The 16,323-nt window shown below is 37.6% G+C and overlaps 1 protein-coding gene across 1 annotated transcript in view; it reads right to left on the bottom strand.

Annotated features, from left to right (window-relative positions):
* Window positions 1-16,116, bottom strand: part of BET1 (Bet1 golgi vesicular membrane trafficking protein) — a 29,499-nt gene extending 13,383 nt beyond the window's left edge. The window contains exons 1-3 of the mRNA XM_006207630.4: window positions 15,956-16,116; window positions 11,320-11,444; window positions 8,591-8,647 (exon numbers count right to left, since the gene is read on the bottom strand). Of these exons, the coding sequence (XP_006207692.1) occupies window positions 8,591-8,647; window positions 11,320-11,444; window positions 15,956-15,974 (201 nt within the window). The 5' untranslated portion in view covers window positions 15,975-16,116. The remainder of the gene's footprint in view (window positions 1-8,590; window positions 8,648-11,319; window positions 11,445-15,955) is intronic.
* Between the last annotated feature and the right edge of the window lie 207 nt (window positions 16,117-16,323).

Genomic DNA, 16,323 nt, shown 5'->3' with positions numbered 1-16,323 from the left:
AAAAGAAACCTCAACAATTTTAAGAAGATACAAATTATTTCAAGCATCTTTACTGACCACAATGCCATGAAACTAGAAATCAACAACAGAGAAACAAAGGAGAAAAAAATGAAAGCATGGAAATTAAACAATATGTCATTAAAAAAACAATGGGTCAATGAGGAAATAAAAGCTGAAATTAAAAAATACCTTGAAACAAATGACAATGAAAGCACAACCACTCAAAATCTATGGGACACAGCAAAGGCAGTGCTAAGAGGGAGGTTTACAGCGATACAGCTCTTCCTCAAAAAAGAACAATCTCAAATAAACAATTTAACCCACCAGCTGAATCAACTAGAAAAAGAAGAAATGCCCCAGAAGGCAGCAGAAGGAAGGAAATTATTAAGATTAGAGAGGAAATAAATACAATAGAGATTAACAAGACCATAGAAAAAATCAACCAAACCAAAAGATGGTTTTTTGAAAAAGTAAATAAAATCGACAAACCTCTGGCCAAACTCACAAAGAAGAAAAAAGAGAGAGCACAAATTAGCAAAATAAGAAAGGAAAATGAAGAAATTACAACAAATAAAATAAAAATACACAATGTCATACAAAGAATATTATGAAAAACTATATGGAATCAAACTGGATAACCTAGAGGAGATGGACAAGTTTCTGGAAACATATTGTCCACCGAGACTGAATCAAGAAGAAACTGACCACTTGAACAAACCAATCACTAGAAATGAAATCGAAATAGCAATAAAAAAACCTCCCTACAAATAAAAGTCCAGGACTAGATGGCTTCACTGGGGATTTCTACCAAACATACAAAGAAGAACTCATACCAGTCCTTCTCAAACTCTTCCAGATGATTGAAAAGGAGGGAATACTCCCAAACTCATTCTATAAAGCCACCATCACACAGGCAAAGACACTACCAAAAAAGAGAATTATCGGCCAATATCACTGATGAACATAGAGTCCAGAATCCTCACCAAAATATGAGCAAATAGAATCCAACAACACGTAAAAAAGATTATACATCATGATCAAGTGGGGTTCATCCCAGGGACACAAGGGTGGTTCAACATATGCAAATCAATCAATGTAATACATCACATTAACAAGAGAAAGGACAAGAACCACATGATCATCTCAATAGATGCAGAAAAAGCATTTGATAAAATTCAACGCCCATTTATGATACAAAGTCTCACCAAAGTGGGGTATAGAGGGAACATATCTCAACATCATAAAAGCTATATATGACAAACCTACAGCCAGCATAGTACTCAACAGTGAAAAACTCAAAAGCTTCCCACTAAAATCTGGGCCAAGACAAGGATGCCCACTATCACCACTCCTATTCAACATAGTCCTATAAGTCCTAGCTGCAGCAATCAGGCAAGAGAGAGAAATAAAAGGGATCCAAATTGGAAAAGGAGAGGTAAAAGTGTCACTATATGCCGACGACATATTACTACATATAGAAAACCCTAAAAGGTCCACACAAAAACTACTAGAGCTGATCGAAGAATTCAGCAAGGTAGCAGGTTACAAGATCAACGTTCAAAAATTAGTTGCATTTCTTTACACTAATGATGAATCCACAGAAAAAGAAAGCAAAGAAACAATCCCCTTTAAAATAGCACCCAAAGTAATAAAATATCTGGGAATAAATCTAACCAAGGAGGTGAAAGAATTATACACAGAAAGGTATAAACCATTGATGAAGGAAATTAAAGAAGAATTTAAAAAATGGAAAGATATCCCATGCTCTTGGATTGGAAGAATCAATACTGTTAAAATGGCCACACTGCCCAAGGCAATCTACAGATTTAATGCAATCCCTATCCAATTACCCAGGACATATTTCACAGAACTAGAACAAATCATAATAAAATTTGTATGGAACCATCAAAGACCTAGAATTGCCAAAGCATTACTGAAGAGAAAGAAAGAGGCTGGAGGAATAACTCCCACAGACTTCAGACAATACTATAGAGCTACAGTCATCAAGACAGCATGGTATTGATACAAAAACAGACATATGGACTAATGGAACAGAACAGAGAGCCCAGAAATGAACCCACAAACTTTTGGTCAACTCATCTTCGACAAAGGAGGCAAGAATATACAATGGAATAAAGACAGTCTCTTCAGCAAATAGTGTTGGGAAAACTGGACAGCAGCATGTAAAACAATGAAGCTAGAACACTCCCTTACACCACACACAAAAATAAACTCAAAATGGATCAAAGACTTAAACATAAGACAAGATACAATAAACCTCCTAGAGGAAAACATAGGCAAAACATTATCTGACATACATCTCAAAATTTTTCTCCTAGAAGAAATAAAAGCAAAATTAAACAAATGGGACTTAATGAAACTTAAAAGCTTCCGCACAGCCAAGGAAACCATAAGTAAAACAAAAAGACAACCTACAGAATGGGAGAAAAGTTTTGCAAATGAAACCAACAAAGACTTGATCTCCAGAATATATAAGCAGCTCATATGACTCAATAAGAAGAAAATAAACAACCCAATCCAAAAATGGGCAGAAGACCTCAACAAGCAATTCTCCAAGGAAGACATACAAATGATCAAAAAGCACATGAAAAAATGCTCAGTATCACTAATTATCAGAGAAATGCAAATCAGAACAACAATGAGGTATCACCTCACACCAGTCAGAATGGCCGTCATTCAAAAGTCCACAAATGACAAATGCTGGAGAGGCTGTGGAGAAAGGGGAACCCTCCTACACTGCTGGTGGGAATGCAGTTTGGTGCAGCCACTGTGGAAAACAGTATGGAGATTCCTCAAAAGACAAAGAATAGACTTACCATATGACCCAGGAATCCTGCTCCTGGGTATATATCCAGAAGGAACCCTACTTGAGGATGACACCTGCACCCCAGTGTTCATAGCAGCATTATTTACAATAGGCAACACATGGAAACAACCTAAATGTCCATCAACAGATGACTGGATAAAGAAGATGTGGTATATTTATACAATGGAATACTACTCAGCCATAAAAACCGACAATATAACGCCATTTGCAGCAACATGGATGCTCCTGGAGAATGTCATTCTAAGTGAAGTAAGCCAGAAAGAGAAAGAAAAATACCATATGAGATCACTCATATGGGGAATCTAAAAAAAAAAAAAAAAAAAGGCATAAATACAGAACAGAAATAGACTCATAGACATAGAATACAGACTTGTGGTTGCCAAAGGGGTGGAGGGTCAGAAGAGATAGACTGGGATTTCAAAATTGTAGAACAGATAAACAGTATTGTACTGTATAGCACAGGGAAATATATACAAGATCTTATGGTAGCTCACAGAGAAAGTAATGTTGACAATGAATATATATATGTTCATGTATAATTGAAAAATTGTGCTCTACAGTGGAATTTGACACAACATTGTAAAATGAGTATAAATCAATAAAATGTTAAATAAATAAATTTAAAAAGTTTGTAGAAGGAAAGAAATCAGAAAAAAATAAATGAAATAGAGACATAAAAAGAAAAGAAAAGAATCAATGCAATTGAAAGCTTGTTTGGGAAAAGATAAAATTGATAAACCTTTAGCTAGATTCACCAACAAAAAAGGGGAAAAACCCAAAATAAAATCAGAAATTAAAAAGTCATAGCTGACACCAAAGAAATAACAAAGTATCATAAGAGACTACTATGAGCAACTATACAGCAATAAAATGGAAAACCTTGAAAAATTGTCCGAATACATAGAAAGGTACAATCTCCAAAGATTGAATCATGAATAGAAAATATGAACAGACCAGTCAGCAGTACTGAAACTGAATCAGTAAATGCCCAACAAACAGAAGTCCAGGATTAGGTGGCTTCACAAATGACTCCTACCAAACATTTAGAGAAGAGTTAACACCTGTCATTTGGAAACTATTCCAAAAAACTGCCAAGGAAGGAACACTTCTGAACTCATTCAATGAGGCTACCATCGCCCTGATACCAAACCAAAGAAAGATACTACCAAAAAACAAAATTACAGGCCAGTATCACTTAAGAACAGAGATGCAAAAATCCTCAACAATATACTAGCAAACTGACAACAACTAAATATTAAAAGGATCACAGAGGAGTGGGTATATAGCTCAGTGATTTTAGCATATGTAAGGTAACACGTACAATCACCTGAACCTCAATTGCAAAAAAAAAAGAAAAGAAAAGGATCCTACACCATGATCAAGTGGGATTTATCCCAGGGATGGAAGAATATTTTTAATATCTGAAAATCAATCAATGTGATCAACTACATTAACAAATTAAGTAAAAACATACTGTCATCTCAATAGATGCAGAAAAAGCTCCTGATAAAATTCAACAGAATGAATGAAAAAGCTCTCCAGAAAGTGGGCTTGAGGGAGCCTACCTCAACATAATGAAGGAGATATATCAAAAGCTCACAGCTAATATCATACGCAATGATGAAAAGCTGAAAGCTTTGGTGCTAAAATCACAAATAAGACAAAGATGCTCACTCTCACCACTTCTGTTAAATAAAGTACTGGAAATCCAAGCCACAGCAATCAGACCAGGAAAAGAAACAAAAGGGATGCACAATGGAAGAGAAGAGGAAAAACTGTCATTATATGCAGATGACATGATACTACATACAGGAAACCCTAAAGGCTATATACAACAAATACTAGAGCTAATGAAAGAATTCGGCCAGGTAGCAGGATACTAGGTTAACATATAGAAACCAGTGGCATTTCTTTACACTAACAATGAAATATCTGAAAAGGAACGTAAAGCAACAATCCCTTTTAAAATTACATCCCCCAAAATAAAATACTTAGGAATAAATCTGACCCTTGAGGAAGTGAAAGACTTATATGCAGAGAACTACAGAACACTGACCAAGGAAATTAAAGATGACTTAAAGAAACGGAAAGATATCCCATGTTCTTGGATTGGAAGAATTAACATTCTTAAAATGGCCATACTACCCAAAGCAATCTACACATTTTACGCGATCCCTATCCACTTACCCAGGACATTTTTTACAGAACGAGAACAAATAGTGGTAAAATTTATATGGAATCACAAGAGACCCAGAATTGCCAAAGCATTACTGAAGGAAAGGAATGAAGCTGGAGGAATAACCCTCCCAGACTTCAGACCTTACTACAGAGCTACGAAACAGCATGGCATTGGTACAAAAACAGACATATGGGTCAGTGGAACAGAACAGAGAGCCCAGAAATAAACCCACCAACTTTTGGTCAATTACTCTTTGACAAAGGAGGCAAGAACATACAGTGGAGAGTAAAGACAGTCTCTTCAGCAAATGGTGTTGGGAAAATTGGACAGCAGCATGTAAATCAATGAAGTTAAGAATACTCCTTAATACCCCCATGCCCACGCACAAACACACGCACACACAAAACCTCAAAATGGCTTAAAGACCTAGACGTAAGCCAAGACACTATAACCCTCTCAGAAGAAAACATAGGCAAAACATTCTCTGACATAAAATCTCAGCAGTGTTCTCCTAGGGCAGTCTACCCAGGCAATAAAAATAAAAGCAAAAATAAACAAGTGGGACCTCATTCAACTTACAGGCTTTTGCACAGCAAAGGAAACCATAAGCAAAACAAAAAGACAACCTACGGAATGGGAGAAAATATTGGCAAAAGATGAGACCGACAAGGGCTTAATTTCCAGAATATATAAACAGCTCATACAACTTAATAAGGAAAAAACAAGCCAATCCAAAAATGGGCAGAAGACTTAAACAAGCAATTCCCCAATGAAGACATACCAAGGGCCAATAGGCACAGGAAAAAATGCTCAATATTGCTAACGATCGGAGAAATGCAAATCAAAACTACCACCTCACACCAGTCAGAATGGCCATCATTCTAAAGTCCACAAACCATAAATGCTGGAGAGGCTGTGCAGAAAAGGGACTTCTCCCCTTCCCTCCCCTACACTCTGGGTGGGAATGTAGTCTGCTGCAGCCATTATAAAAAACTGCATGGAGACTCCTCAGAAGACTATGTATACACTTATCACATGATGTAGCAATCCCACCCCTGGCCATCTATCCAGAGGGAACCGTAATTCAAAAAGATATACGCACCCCAACATTCACAGCAGCACTATTTACAATAGACAAGACATGGGAAGAGCCTAAATGTCCATCGACACATGACTGGATAAAGACACTGTGGTCTATTTATACAATGGAATGCTACTCAGCCCTAAAAAGTAATAAAATAACGCCATTTGCAGCAACATGGAGGGACATGGAGTCTGTCATTCAAAGTGAAGTTATCCAGAAAGAGAAAGGAAAATACCATATGATATCACTCATATGTGGAATCTTAAAAAAAGAGAAATGCACTTATATATACAACAGAAAAAGACTCACAGACATAGAATACAGACTTGAGGATGCCACGGGGGTGGGAAGGGATGAACTAGGAGTTTGAGATTTGCAGATACTGAGTGGTATATATAAAATAGATTAACAAGTTTATACTGTACAACACAGGGAAACATATTCAATATCCTGTAGTAGCTTAGGGTGAAAAATATGAAAATGAATATATACATATTCACGTATGACTGAAGAATTGCACTGTACAATGGAAATTGACACAATATTGTAAACTGACAGTACTTCAACTTAAAAAAAAAAAGAATTCTGCCAGGTAGGAGGATACAAGATTAACATACAGAGATCAGTGGCATTTCTTTACACTAACAATGAAATATCTGAAAAGGAACGTAAAGCAACAATCCCTTTTAAAATTACATCCCCCAAAATAAAATACTTAGGAATAAATCTGACCCTTGAGGAAGTGAAAGACTTATATGCAGAGAACTACAGAACACTGACCAAGGAAATTAAAGATGACTTAAAGAAACGGAAAGATATCCCATGTTCTTGGATTGGAAGAATTAACATTCTTAAAATGGCCATACTACCCAAAGCAATCTACACATTTTACGCGATCCCTATCCACTTACCCAGGACATTTTTTACAGAACGAGAACAAATAGTGGTAAAATTTATATGGAATCACAAGAGACCCAGAATTGCCAAAGCATTACTGAAGGAAAGGAGTGAAGCTGGAGGAATAACCCTCCCAGACTTCAGACCTTACTACAGAGCTAGGAAACAGCACATTATTAGACCTGGAGATTGTCATTCTAAGTTAAGTAAGCCAGAAAAGGAAACAAAAATACCATCTGATATCACATATAAATGGAATAAAAGAAACCAAACTCATTTACAAACAGAAACAGTCTCATATACAAAGAAAATAAACTTAGTGTTACCAATGGGGAAAGGGTTGGGAAGGCATCAGTTTCAAGTTTTCCAGATAGTAACTAATATACATAAAATAGATATACAACCAGTTTCTACTGTATAGCAGAGGGAACTATATTCAATGTATTGTAGTAATTTATGGTGAAGAATATGAACATAAATATATTTATATTGATGTATGTTTGAAGTATTGTTCTGTACACCAGAAATTGTCACAACATTGTCAACTGAGTATACTTCAATAAAATAAAAAAACCCCAAATATACAAATAGCTCATAGAGCTTAATATCAAAAACATTTTTCTAAATGTCTAAATATACACTTCTTTAAAGAAGACATTACAGGTGGCCAACTGGGGCCCATAAAAAGATGCTCAATATAGTTAATTATCAGAAAAATGCAAATCAAAACTAGAATGAGGCATCACCTTACTGGAGTTATACCTCAGAATCACCTCAGATGCTTTTTTCAAAATACATATCCCTAGGTCCCTCCCTAAATAGAGGGAGGGACGTAGGATATTTAGAGTGAGAACCAGCTATATTTTCAGAAAGTTCCTCAAGTGATTCTAATGCATGACCTTCACAAGGAGATTCCTTTCAGTGCCATTTGTTTTTGAATAGTACAATACTAAAGGAATGTCGAGAAAGTAGGGAAGGTTCAGGAGTCTGACATCCCACATAAGCATTAGAGAATGGAAAGAGCCTCCAACAAGAAAAGGTGTACGTTACTGAGCTTGTTTAGACTAGAGAAAAAGGCTTGGGGATGTTACTATGTTCAAATCTTACTGACTTGTTCCAAGTGATCCTTAGGAGATCAAGCAAAAGAAACAGGTTTACATTAAGTGAAAGACATTTGGCTGGTTGAATGTAAAGTGCTTTTGATTACCTGGCAGTCTATGTCCACTGAGACCTTTAACAAGGCTCAAAACAGTCATTTGTCCTGAGCTCTAACAGCGCTTCTAAACTCAGGATTAAAGATACAGTGGCTTCCACATCCTCCTCCTACTTGTATGTGTTAGGCAAGACGCAAAATGTAAAAAATATGGCAAGAATTAATCTCAAGAGCTATTTCAAACCAATTAATAAATGGATAGGAATCCAAGACTTACGATTTTTAAATCTATTTCAATATGGATAAAAGTTAAAACTTATTCCTTAGTAACAGACTAAATTTGAGAACATCAGATCAAGTTTGTTAACCCTCTTAACAAAAAAAGATAAACAGATCAAGTTTGTTAAAGTTAAAATCTTAACCACTTACCATTTCAGCTAATAATTTATTTTGATGTTTAACTTCATGGCCTATTTCAATAGAAAGCTGCAAAGAAGAAAGCATATAATTATATAAATGTATTTAAGTGTTAAAGTAAAAAAAAAATGCCACTCTAAGCATAAACATTTTCTCAAATAAAACTGTATTCAAAAAATATAAAATATACTCTCTTATTCTGATGCTTTTCCCACTGAAATTAATGGAAAATAAAGTTAAGAATTTCTATTCCTTCCCAACTATGGACATGCCCTGCTCTTCATTTTGATTTCATCTTAATATTCAATTCCATCTTTCAATTTTGGTACATACTTCTCTCTGATTCTCTTACCCTTGCAGTCTTTTTTCTCTCTATTATTCACACAATAGCATTTGTTTGTATCTCTCCCCCTTTACATTTTAAAAGATGTATAAAAATTGCCATATTATCAATTCAGATCCAGATATAAGTAGTATTTTCCTAATGAAATGTGACATTAACTTTGAGTATATACCTAAATTGCTTATTTGTTTAAGTTCTAAAGCTATTTTTCTTTAAAATATGATAATAAATTAGAAAAAAAATTACGAGTTAGTGCTATCCACATCTTGAATCTATGCAGGAAAGAGGCTGAATCTGAATGAAATACTATAAATGATTACAGCTGCTATTCAAACCAAAACCTATCTAATATTTTATATGACAAATTCATCAAAGGCTTCACATCTAAGATATCTGAATAAGTAACACTACTAAAAATCTTGGCATACCATTGCAAATACTGTCCTCAACTTACTTTATGCGGAAAGCATATGGGATAATACCGACACAAAGACGTACTAAAATTCTATAGATCAGAATATGAGCTTCTCCCCAAGATTTAGCAATTCAGAGAAAGTAAAGCAACTATAAAGCTAGACAGCCCAAATCACCTATTTCTACAACTGTCATTCGTGCCAACGAAAGACATTTTCAGGGAAGAAAAAGCTTTCTTTTAAAAAGGAGGCTAAATTATCAGTGTTACATTTTTTAAAAAAAATCTTTCAATTGTTAATTCCCTCTAAATGTTATGTTTTCTAAATGATTAACATTATACATTAGTGGTTAGTTCATAGATCAACTCCTTTTGATTTAATATGACTTTGACTCGTCTCAGAATGTAACAGTCTCCAGGCTGAATACAATTCTGTTTTCCACAGACTAATGAAATGCCAACTAAGCTTTGGCAACATAAGCTTCTACTGAATGCTCTCTAAGTGTATATATAGCATGTTTATTTCAACGCAGACTCAATCACAATAATCACTGTTAGAATTATCTTTTGATGATTCCTTTATTTAACACATACTAACTCAATATATAACTGTAAGGAATTACGTTAGTGCTATGTAGAATATAAAAATAAGTACAACAGAATACCCTACATTCTGGTAAATTTCTTTTACACATAAATAATTCCAGTGCAGACCGTTATACAGTAAGAACTATAGAGTGGTACAAATGGTCTTATGTTCATAAGGAAAAAGACACTTTAATGTGGTGATCAGGTAAAGCCTAGAAAAGGGATGGTGCAATGGGGAGGAGCCTTTCAGATGGGCAAGACTTCAGCCGATGTCAGTGGGGACAGGGTACCTAAAGCAAAGGGACAGCACGACCCCAGTTACGGGAGCAGGAGAATGACAGCGTGCACAGGACACAGGAGCACTCTCATTTGTCTGGCAGAAAGCAAGCATGTCCACATTCTGCAAGCGTGGGAGGTAAGGTCTGAAAAGCGGGGGACAACCTCTGCAGAACCTATTTGATCACGCTACACAGTGTGAACTTCATTTCTTACATCATGTGAGGCCAATGAAGACTACTGGGAGCATAGGATGCAATTTAAAAAATTACTCTAAAAAGACGACTGTGGTCACAGGGTGCAGCTCAGACCAGAACGTGCAAAAAATTAGGAACAGACAGGTTAACAGGCTTTCTCAACAGTTCACCGAAGACAACCAGGTGATAGAAATAGAAAGAGTAGAAAGAAGGAAGCTTGGAACTTGGTGCTGATGTGAATGAAGCACAAAGGCAGAAACATGAAAGACTGAGATCTGTAGCTTTCAAGTCGGGAAGAAAAGTCAGAAGCAGCGCTGCTTTGGGGTGGGAGGAGGACTGCTCTGGGACGTTACTGTCACTACTCGAACCAGCTGCAGTTTAAAAACCGCATACCCTATGTTTTGATTGCCCACATTTTCTAACTTGTGCTCAAATCATATCTAATTTTGAGTCATGTTGCTAAACCTTAATTGCTATTTCATTAGTCTTTGGAAAATGGAATTGTGTTCAGTCCAGAGACTGTTACATTCTGAAATGAGTACTGTTTTTCAAGGTCATTTTAAACAAAAGGCACTGATTTACGAACTAAGCAATATTAGAAAATACAACATTTAGAGGGAAAGGATTAAATGATTTTTTTCCTAACCTAAAATATTGATAATTTAGGTGCCTTGTTAGAAGAAAGCATTTTTCTCCTGGAAATTTCCTTCCCCGGTGTGAATGGCAGTTGTAGAAAGTAGTCAGGTGACTTGGGCTATCTAGTTCCATAGCTGCTTTATTATCTCTGAATTGTTAACTTTGGGGAACTACACTATGTGGGGAACTGTACTTCTTAGTATGATACCAATAAAAGTTATGAACTTCTAAGTATAAAATATATATGTATATAAATACATAAATTAAGAAGTATATGTTATACACTTACAGATTTTATGGCATTTACTTTGCTTCTCAGACTTTCTGTGAGTCTCTCATTTTCTTCTTCACAGGCACTGTACCCACTGTTAGGATAGCCATAGTTCCCATAGTTGCCGGGAGGTACTCCTTCTCCTGCAAGGATCAGAGTCACAAGCAGAGTTATAGAAAAAATATGCCACTTTGGAAACCCTGACAGGAAAGAACCGAAAAAGACCCCTGGAGGGCGTTGCAGACCAGCACGTATGTCTATAATATTCACACTCCAAATGAACTTTAAAAATTCATAACCAAATAGAGATCAGAACAATTCTAATACCATCTCTTAAGCAAAGAATACTGAGTTCAGTTCAAAACACATTTATTGACTGCTTACTGACTGCCCACAAGACAATGAAACAGGCACTGATATGTAAGGATACTCAGGATACATTCCCTATTCCATAAAACTACACAACCTTTAACAGATCTAAAAGTACTAACATCAACTACCTACGGAAGAAGCTTGGCTGTGAAGGGAAAGGGAGAAAGGATAATATAGTGGGATGGGGGGAGGGTATAGCTCCAGTGGTAGAGTGCTTGCTTACCATGCATGTGGTCCTGGGTTCAATCCCCAGCAACTCCTCTAAAAGTAAACCTAGTTACCTCCCTCCACCAAAATAAAATAATTAAATAATAAATAAAATATAAGGATAATATAGCGGGATGGAGCTCATGGCAAAGGGAGAGTCCTTTACTGGCATCTGCTCCTTTTAAACATAAGACAGTTGGAATAACTCATGGAGACTATTAGCTGAGACTTAAGAGGGCAATTCATTCATTCTTCAACAAGTATTTGAGAAGCTATCATGCATCAGATCCATTCATTGTTCTTTCTAGGTGCTACTTTTTGGAGCTCATCTTCTAGGGCACAGCATTGAGAGTACAGGAATATAGTCCTAGCCACTGCCCAATATGGTACTTGATACTCATCAGGCAATCCAACAGGTGGAGTGAGCTTTCAACAGTGAATGCTGACATGCTGGAGGACTGAGAGGAAAGCATACTTGAGGGTGTTATCTAATTGCAATTTTTAAAAAACAACTGAAACTATCAATTTTCTCATTAAAAGAAAAGCCTGTCTTTGAAGAATGGTGGTCATTTGGGGGGAAAAAAACCAGTAAAGAGAACAACGGAGGAAAGTGACTAGGACTACACAAGATTACTACAGGAATAAAACAATCCTGGCTGAGGCAATATGCTGTAGAGTGATTTTTCTCCCAGATGCATGATTTTTCTGCAGAAGAACTTACGAGCTTGAGTTAGTCCAGAAGCTGGATGGTTGGACTGATTCATCGAGAGTTGGAGGTCTACAGCTTTGGGGCTGCTGAAGAACAGAGCCCCAAGACATTCAGATTCCTTGCCAAAAGAATGGGTGAAGATGTGGAATGTGGGTACTAGACTGGACAAGGATTGAAGTAGTGTCAACAGAAACCTGAGAATATAGAGGAAAGGGATGATACAGAAACTAGTGTCTCCATAAACTCAAAAGATGGATGGATGGCAGTGACAGAGATGGAAGGACAGGAAGTAGCAGGCAGCACTGGTTACTGAAGGAGGGTGAAACTGAAGCTCTTTCAAGGCACAGCACAAGTCTCACTTTCTCTAAAAAGTAAAACTCTCACCTTTGAATTCTTATAGCTGTGACTATACATAACACTAATATCACACTAGACTGTACTCAAAGGGCAAAAACTAAATTCTGCTCATGGCTATATATCCCCCAGAAACATACACATACACACAGTAAGACACACTCAATAAATACCTATTAATGAACAGAAACTGAATTTACTGTTATTCAACTTTGAATGTGCCTGTCTTTGTCAATAATGGAGTCATAAGCTTCTCTGAGGGCAGAGGCAGTGTCTCATCCTTTTCTAGATCCCTCTGTACCTAATGAGTACTTTACGTGTACCGGACACACAATCTCCACCACCACAAAAACCACAACAAGATGTTCAACAAGTATGTTCCTGAGGAGAGTCACATTCCTCAAATTTTGCCTCAACTGCTGACACACTATCCACAAAGCTCTCGAAATGTGCTTTTAGAAAAGGACTCAAGTCACTAGACATATTTTCCTTCACTTCACAATTAAAATAATCATTTAAAGAATGCATTCTCACTGTATTCATCAGTGATTCTCTGTACAAACTCTAATAAGTAACAAAATCCTTAAAAGAAAATGTCTTCATGTTTGATGTGACTAAGGTTCTGCATATATAGCACTTGTCCAATTAAGTCATACTGAATGGCTGATTTGAATCACCTGACAACTTCACCAAGGACTTTATTTTCAAATTAATGCCTATTTGTTTTATTTCCTTTATTATCATTATTTTTGGCCTGTTTTAATTTCTAGAGTTCTTCCATACTATTACATGTATTAAAAGTTGAATTCTAATTTTACTTATTGCCCCGAAATTTTTCAATGCACATTTCTTCTATTTAATAGAGAATAGACAATTTTCCCTCACACCATCATCCACCTCCAATAGTAAATAAAGACACAAATAAATAAAATAATAGGAGTTGTTATTCCAAACTTAGCCACTTCTATTTGTGTGACTTACTGCTATGAAGAGCTGTGGGAAAGCTAATGAGTGCCAAAGATGATCCTCAGCCCTGGTCCATAAGACAAATGCTACTTCCGGATAGTTTCTATGAATACCTGAACCAAATCATTTAGAGTCATGTGAAAAGTGGAAGCTTCTCTACATGAACAACTATTGGATTCACAATTCCAAGTTTAAAATTCCAGGTCAATATATACTGATACTTAAAAAAATAAAATAAAAGGCAAGGGAAAAAAGCCCTTGTCACATCATGTCACATCATACCAAGGTAAATTGCAGCAGCAGCCACTTAAGTAATCACCTTTCCTCTCCACTACAGAAGAGCTTTAAAAATAAGCACAAACTCAATCTTAGAGAATTTAATTAGTCAGGACTGGGGCCAGGGTATCAACTGCCTTAAAGGCTTCCAGGTGATTCTAATGTACAGTCAGCTGAGAACCGCCACTTCTTGAGGCCCCTTCCTGAACTCTATCACGGCACACTGCTGCGCAAAAACACTCAGAGGGGCCCAAGGACCTACTGACGAGACTCACGCTGCTTGGCCTGGCACTCAAAGGTCTCCACAATGTGGTTTGGTTCCTTGTCTCCCACTTCAACCAAACTGGCTTAATCATAATCCCTTAAGCACATCATTCATAATTCTAGATTCTAGTCCTACAACTGTTTCTGTTGTTGTTGTTGTTGTTGGCGGACAGGGTCATCCCTCCAACTGGAATTTACCTCTCCTACTCTTCATTATTCAAGTTTTAGTTCAAGTTACCAACTCTCCACAGAGTACCGAGTGCTCTGTCTCGGAAACCCCTGAGACGTTCCCTGTCTGTAGCAACTTATCTGGTATTTGGATGTCTAGCCACCACTTGTACATGCTCCTACTCCTCAACAAGACTGGAAGCTTTGGGGAGCACCAACAGGGCCATGGACGACTGTATACCTAGAGCTTACGCAAGTACACAATAAATGTTTGTTGTCATTAGTATTGATAAAAAGGAAAAACATTTCAGCATATAAAACTCAACTTGCTCAAAATGTGTTCTTTTTTTCTCCACAATTTACTTGGCCAACTTTCCTTCTAGGATCCAAGTATTCATAAAAACTACACTTTTCAAAAGCTGTTTCTCATACTGCAATCTACCAATCAATGTATGTCCCTAGAGTTACTGGCAATTTTCATTCATTTTGAACACCTGAAACTTTTGAAAACCTTTTTCTTTTTCCATCTTACTATAAGAACTGAAAAAGGTAACTAACTTTTTTCAAGTATTTCATATATTTTCTCAGGTATATTGATTTAGCAGGGTTCCCTCCCCGCCACTGTCTCTTAATAGCTTCAGAACCAAAAAATGCTGTTTTAAGGGCTGTTGTAACAGCCCATTAAAAGTGCCTGTGCCTAATTTAGTCTTGCTGCTTGTCGAACCTGCCTACTATGCCAAAAGGTCAAGAACAAAAGCTAAATCACCAAGCATTACCACATTCTACTGCCTTAACAGTGAAAAAAGGCTCAGATAAGAAAGGTTCTGAGTAAAATGGCCTTTGGCCCCGATATTACATACCAAGGCCTGTAACAGTAATGACAAGTACGTTTACCTTTGTAACTCGCTGTTATCAGACTAGTAAGATTATTATTAGTGTGCTTCACATGAAACACTCTCTTTAAATTTCACTCCTGAAGAAACTAACGTCCAGGTCCAGTAAAGAGAAACCGAAGACGGACTTTGGGAAACTCGGCAGTTCCACTATCATGCTCAGTCAACTATACTAACAAACTCGACTACTAAATTGGCACCTGTACGTACCCTCCCCTCCTCCACTAGGCTTACAAACTTGGGACTGAACCAAACTTAAGGAAACCCCCAGGATCTGGGACAAATGTGTTTCCACTTGGCACCGCCTCCTAAGACACCTCCATACACCCCGCTTTCTGGCTCAGATTTCATTAACGTGAGACCGGTCTGATTTCCTTCCCCGTCCCCGCGCCCAGCACCCCCAGTTCTAGGGCCCCCGAAATTCGAATCTCTGCCCTCTTCTTACCCAGGCCTGTACGCCTCATCCTGCTAGAGGAGCGGGAGAAAAGGCAGGCGGAGCAGTGGGTAGGAAAGGGCCAGAGGCCACCCGGACCGCGTCCTACTACCAGGGCCCGGCGAAACACCAACTTCTTCCCGCGAAACGCCACGACATCAGTGGCGTCTAAACATCGCGCTGGTTGATGGCGTCACCCAAGGCGCTTATCGGCGCTCTGCGAGGCGGCTTGAATGGCATTCTGGGAAATGTAGTACCAGGCTGAGGTCGGGAGCCTGGCAGGGGCGTGGTGTGAGCCTGGCTCCAGGAGCTGGCGGGGCTTCCGCGAGAGGAGCGCGGACTGCCGCGTCTGACTTCGGGTCTGGGGCTACGCCCCCTGG

This window comes from Vicugna pacos, chromosome 7, assembly GCF_048564905.1.
Source record: "Vicugna pacos chromosome 7, VicPac4, whole genome shotgun sequence".
Classification (NCBI taxonomy): domain Eukaryota; kingdom Metazoa; phylum Chordata; class Mammalia; order Artiodactyla; family Camelidae; genus Vicugna; species Vicugna pacos.
This window is presented reverse-complemented; position numbering and strand designations above follow the sequence as displayed.